Source organism: Aulonocara stuartgranti (genome assembly GCF_965226115.1).
Source record: "Aulonocara stuartgranti genome assembly, chromosome: 7".
In the NCBI taxonomy this organism is placed as follows: domain Eukaryota; kingdom Metazoa; phylum Chordata; class Actinopteri; order Cichliformes; family Cichlidae; genus Aulonocara; species Aulonocara stuartgranti.
The window spans coordinates 44,111,719-44,118,257 of record NC_138945.1 but is presented as its reverse complement, the minus strand read 5'-3'; the positions used below and the strand labels follow the sequence as shown (position 1 = coordinate 44,118,257).

Here is a 6,539-nt window from a genome sequence, read left to right as displayed (position 1 = left end):
AATATTACAGGCCAAGTGACTATGAGATGAAAGTCACATTTTCAACTGATATCCCTGGATGGAGGAAAACTGCCTGACGATCAGTTTGATAAGCTGTGATTAAACGGAGACAGAGGAAAACATGAATGGAAGAATAATGGTCAGCAGGCTCATTGCTCTACATTAACATTCACGAGATGCTTTGTATAGACCGTTTATTGTTGAGTGAGAGTGTGTGGAGAACAGAATATGGGGGTAATATGTGTGGACACATTTCCAGGTGAACTGTGATTTCCACAGGACATGATCTGCAGGGGAGGAGAATCTGTGTAACATCTCCTTGGGATCCAACACGTATGCAGACACATATACTTACACGTAGATCACAGTATGCTCCAAAACTGGAGCTATACATTATGTTAGAAAGGAAAACTAAGCCTGTATGATCCCACAGCTACACTCTGTCATTCAGGGACCTCTAGTGGTCACATAATGCTATAGTTTCAGTCAGGCCAAACAGGGAGCGCTGTGGCTCAGCGGTCACAGCGCAGCTGCCTCAAAGGCCAGCTTTCATCCACCTAACCAAACCTTTACTCTTGCACCGTCACCTGAGAAAGAGTAGCTGCTCATTTTACAACAGTTCGAGAGCTTGATGGAGATAATATAACACACATATGTGTCTGATAATCACGAACTCGGCGTCATATTTATCCCAATTGCTATTTAAACTGTTCTTTACTGTAACTCAGCCTGATCAGAGCAGTGTGAATCTCTCTCTCTTTCTCTCGCTCGTGTGTGTGCGTGCGCACAAAAGCAAAGCTGACGCGTGTCCACTGCGCTCCTCTGCCCAGCAGGTGGACTCAGAGGATGGGGCCTCTCTCTCTCTCACTCGACCCCTGGTGGAAGAAACGCCACGGGGAGCGAGAGAGAAAGAGAGAGAGTGTGTGGGAGAGACTGAGAGATGGACAGATGACTCAAAAAGGAGATGAAAATGAGAGAAATGCTCACTGCGACCGTACACATCAAACAGCGGGAGAATATTCTGGATTTTTCTTATTTTGTCCTCTTTGTTCCATCCAAACGTTGTTGGTGTGACGAGCAGGGAGGGGGGCGTGACTGGCATCATTAAAACCTCTGATACCCCCACAAGCACGCGCACACTCAGACACGCGTGAACACACGGAGGGAGATGTTTACAGCTTTGACCGTTTGGACTCCACTGAGCGGAATAAGGCGAGCGCAGCGTTCACACGGCTTCAGACTCTGACGGACTGAGTCATTTTCATTTTTAGTCATTTTCATTCTCGTTCAGCTTCAAAGTTGGAATCTGGGACTGAATCGTGACAGCATGGATTTGTTCGGCGCGCGTCGCCTTCTCGGGATCCGGTGCTGCTGGAAGGTTTCCGTTCTGCTCAGCGTTTTCTTTCACAGCTGCCCGAGCTCCTTGTTGGACTGTCCCCCCACCTGCACCTGCTCTCCCACTGAAATCTTCTGCAGTAAGTCCGACAACAGCCAGTTCTTCCCGCTGCTGTCCTTCCAGGGGACCGGGAATGCTGGGAATAATACCGGGAGCATCGAGGATCTTTTCCAGAACATCACCTCCATGTGAGTGCTGCTTCTCTAGATCAAAGCTTTAAGGATATTTAAGAGAAGTTTTGTCCTTTTAATTGGTGAATTTATTATAGTTTTTTTTTTTTTAACAAGTGGACTAAAAACCCACGATAAGATCCAGCTACAGAAATGAGTGATGGTTCATCGGTTGGGGCAAAAAGGCGAGATTCCTGGTTCAAACAGTTCTGGTGTTTTTCTTTTCATAGAATAAAATTGAAATCACAGAATTGTTCAAAAAATGTAAACTTTTTGAAAATCTGGCAAATTTTAAATATAATACTTAAAATATATAAAAAAATAAAAAAAATAAAATGAAATAAAATAAAATGATTCTTCTTCTTGTTAATGATACTATTAATAAATATTACTATGAATAACAGCAACATCAATAATGATCCAGATGACTCAGGGATCCAGGCTCAGAATACCGAAGAATGATTATGCAAATAAATGTTCCACTTGACTCAAATAATAAATGTACCTGCTTTATTCAGGACTTTATAATGAACCATCTTAAACATCCTCTTAAACATTTTTTGAGAAACTTCAGTCTTCTCCAAAACTTCCCTTCATCTGTGCACATGTGCAGTGGTTCCTCACTTTCGGGAACCGTACACTGTGATTAATGGTGATGGTAAAACCCCATCAGAACAAGCAGAGCTGGCAGGTCTGGAGTTACTTTATAAAAATTACATTCTGTTATTAATTTCTTGTAAAATAAATGAGTAATCTAAATGTAAAAGAATTGAGCAGGTCTAAAAAGATTAGAATGATGATGAATATGGTTTATCTCACATGAGGAGGCTTGATCTTTGTCTGTGTTTAGGGTATTAAACAGGTCTTTGGTATGCCACAAGTGTTCAAGTGTTCAAATTCAAGTGTTCAAATTCCGAATTCCGAACTGATCTAAAAGATGTGAATGAATCAATTTATATAGGAAATGGAAATCTGAAATGCATGAATATATTTGATACTTTTAAACATAGCCATCTGTTGATGGAAAGTGTGCCTCTCCCTTAGCTGTTCCTGCATAACATTGCTAAATGCCATGGTTTTATAGGAAACAGTCCAGCGTGAGAGGTAATAGGTCCAGATGTTTCCAAATAGCTTTTTTATTGCATTATAAGAACAGTCATGACTCAGATAATATTAAGCAAATTTTAGTGCAGAAGTCTGTTTCTTTAAGATGAAGAGCCAACCAGCCATCCAGATATCCATGAAAAATGTTATCTGGGCAGATACTGAAAACTGACCACATCAGACCACAAGTGAATTTTTCTCAAAAACTTTCTTCTTGCTTTGGAAGAGAGTGGCAAACAGTCCTCAGTATATCATAAGGTTTTAATATAACTAAATTTATATTCATTTCTTTGGTGAGGAAATGTTGTAATAATAATAATAATAATAATAATAATGGATTACATTTATATAGCGCTTTTCGAGACCCTCAAAGCATTTTACAATGCCACTATTCATTCACTCTCACATCCACACACTGGTGGAGGCAGCTACAGTTGTAGCCACAGCTGCCCCGGGGCAGACTGACAGAAGCGAGGCTGCCATATCGCACCATCGGCCCCTCTGGCCAACACCAGTAGGCGGTAGGTGAAGTGTCTTGCCCAAGGACACAACGACTGAGATGTGTGTGTGAGTGGGTTAATGTGGCTTTTTGTATAAATAAATAAATGTAGCACTCTGTCTAAGTTTAGGGATAGTGTTTAGTTACTGGTCTGTGACTAAACCAAAGTCCAGTCTTCTTCTGAGCCTTTAGTCTCTTGCTCAGCATTGCTCGTGCTCTTTTTGGTGGCCTGCTTAGTTCAGCATATGCCATGGCTGCATTTGTCAAATCACACTGACTTTCGCTGTACAGTATGTTTCCTTACTGTGAATTCAATCAGTCACTTTGCCCAGGAGGTAGACCAGCTCATCCATTAGCTGGAAGGGTGATGCTTTAAATCCTAATTCATTAAATCAAATATATGTTGAAATGTCCATGGGTGACATACTGAACCCCAAAATGGTGTGGTCAAAGTCCTCTAAGGGTGAGTGTGGTTGTAGTGTCGGGGTTAGTATATAAATATATAAATTTTCCTGATGCTCTGATAACTCTTCCTCATTAACTACAGATTGGTTTTATCTGAGAAGATGTGGTGTCTTCTCTCCTTGTCATATTCTTCCAGAGCCTCTTTGAGAACGTAGGTCATGCTGAGTGGACATCCTGCTTTGGGAGTGGCACTGCAGTCACTTTGATCAGAAGATCCAGATCATTACTGCCTCTTGTCTCCTCTAGTTGTCAGGAGTGCACCTGCTGCAGCACTGACAGTTTATATTAGAGCTTTGCTATAAACCCTTTCCTTTTAATATAAAGTCCACTCTAGTATTAGGTAAAGTTTACGTGGACAGTCCTAATCTCAGTGACCAGTCAAAGTGATTTTAAACTACAAAACCTCACCTCACATTCACACACATACACATGTGCTCAAGGGCTCAGGGATAATGCACATACACATACACGCGTGCGCACAGGCTGTGGTCCATCATGTTGTTGTTGTGGACTGAAGTGGACCTGACTGTCACAGCATCTGTAGGTTCTTTGTTTTTATCTCTTATGTAGCCAACAAAACACACATCTTGTACACACACTACAGTAAAACACACAGTAATTAATAAGAACGGGAAGAGTTTGTAAACTGTGGCCAGTCTACAACAAGATGGCAGAACACATTGCTACACGCACAGATTATTTTGTGAGCACAAAACCTCACTTCATTATTAACCTGGTTTTCTGAAAAATTATTACTGATCAAAGGAGCTGCTGAACATCGAATTCCCTCCTGCTTCTCCAACACTGATCGCTACACCCGGAAAAATAAGGGAACCGTGTAAAAAAGCAGTTTTACTTGCAATAATAATAATAATAATAATAATAATAATAATAATAATAGCCAGGAAGCCTAAGCAGAATAAGTGAAGCATGTGTAGTGTCAGATGTCAGCTCCATTGTTCCGTGTGCTCATCAGCACAATAGTGGAAAACTGGTTGAAAAACACAGGATTGGTTTCAGTTGCATATCCCACACAGTTAAGTGAGGGGTTGAGTTTTAACATGTAATAATATGAGATAAAGTGTGTGTAAGTACAGGAAATAAAGTTTATTTGAAGTCATGTCAGGATATTAACGTGAATAAAAGCATCTTTTCATTTCTGAAAGGAGCTTCGTTTAACTACGAGACCACCAGCATATCCTGGGTGGTTACGGTAACTTGATTAATAAAATGGTCAAATTGGCACAAATCATCATGAATAATTGTATTTATTGTGTAAGAATGTACTTTTTAGTAGGTTTGGGTTATCTTTAATTTGAAGTAAATTCACGATTTAATATATTTGGCTTTGAATTTAAATTTTTGGGGGGATAATTTTTACTTTGGATTTTTGTCTATTTCATTTTAAGTTTAATTTCAGAGAAAAGTATTTAAGGTTTAATATAATTCATTGCCACTAAATTATCATGGTTTCTGGCACTTTTCCCCCTTTAGCAGCCATTGTTTAAAGTTAAAATAAATTCAGTGGATATATATAGTAGATTTCTGAAATTTATGATGATGGAAAAGTGCCAGGAAAATCAACCAACGACTAATTTAAAATCATTAATTATTTGCTGTGAACAAACCAACATGCTGACTTTAAGAGCTGTATTCATTAAACAGTCATACTGACAATAAACATGTGACTGTGTCCTCTTTTTCATGCCTTTATGTATTTAACTGAGCTGTTTTTGAAAGACATTATGACACAACATCAATACTGTGCTGACATCAATATTAAAATGCTGTCATTTATGACCATGAAGATAAAGTCAATAAGTTCTTCACTAATGCACTAACTGAAATTACAGATTATGCAGAGAACAAAGAGATGTCTGATATGTCACAGTAAGTCAGAGAGTAAATAAAGTATCTGTTATCTGGAAAACAGTTTTTTTGTAATTGAATTGTGATTTAATAATAATAATGATAATAACAGTAATATCTTGGCATGAGTAGGATGGGTTAGGCTTTGAGGACTACAGACTGGAATGTACAATGTGACCCACATAGGGAGTACAGTTTAAATGTATCAAATTCTGTGAACATACCATCTTACCAACCATGGCTGTAAGACAATTTAAAACAATTTAAAAACAAACAAACTATAATTTAAGATATTATTATTTTAAGAAGAAAACCTGAATTTCTGAAGATGGGGACAAACTGAGGAGAGCATAGTACGACCTAAGGGTGAAACTGAGGACTCCTGCAAGAGGAAGCTGGACAGTATGAGCAGAACAGTGTGAGGGATGTGTGGAGTGAAATGAAGAAAATCACTGGTTTTAAGGTGACGGACAATAACCGGCACCAGCAAGGAAACCTGAAGGGAGCAGAAAAGCTGAACGATTTTTAAAACACTTTTGGTTCACAGCCCTCTGCTGCTTTTCCCCACAACACACTCTACACACTATGGCCCTTACACACATTCATTGCCTTCAGGGGTATTAAAAAAATTAGGCTAGATTAATGCTTCCCATGCCAACCCAGTACACACTCACAAAGGATATTCTCTGTCTCCAGATATTCACTTCCTGATTAAATAAAGTTAAAAAAAGAAGTGGATTAGCAGACTCTGTTTCCTAAGTACACTGAGCTCCTTTAATGTAAAAACATGGCTATTTCCTGTCAGTCAGTTGTGGTGTGTACACAGTATACTCACCAACAGACTAATAAACTGATCAGGACAGATTTTTCTGTGATTGGCTGCAAACTGGAGACTTCTGAAGTTGTGGTGTAAAGGAGGTCACTGAACAAACTGTTATGCATAGATAGTTCTGATCACTACCAAATAGTTTTACTATTGTACACCATGTTTTCTTATTTATTTATTTATTTATTTATTTAATTTTTATTATATTTC

The 6,539-nt window shown here is 39.0% G+C and overlaps 1 protein-coding gene across 4 annotated transcripts in view; it reads left to right on the top strand.

Moving 5' to 3' along the window:
• Nucleotides 1–228: 228 nt before the first annotated feature.
• ntrk3a (neurotrophic tyrosine kinase, receptor, type 3a) overlaps nt 229–6,539 on the top strand; it is a 95,687-nt gene continuing 89,376 nt past the window's right edge. For all 4 annotated transcript variants that reach the window (XR_014277896.1, XM_082541296.1, XM_082541294.1 and 1 more), the window contains exon 1: nt 229–1,584. Coding sequence is in view for 3 of the 4 variants with exons in the window: in XM_082541296.1 (XP_082397422.1) it covers nt 1,328–1,584 (257 nt within the window). In the remaining variant the exon portion in view is untranslated. The remainder of the gene's footprint in view (nt 1,585–6,539) is intronic.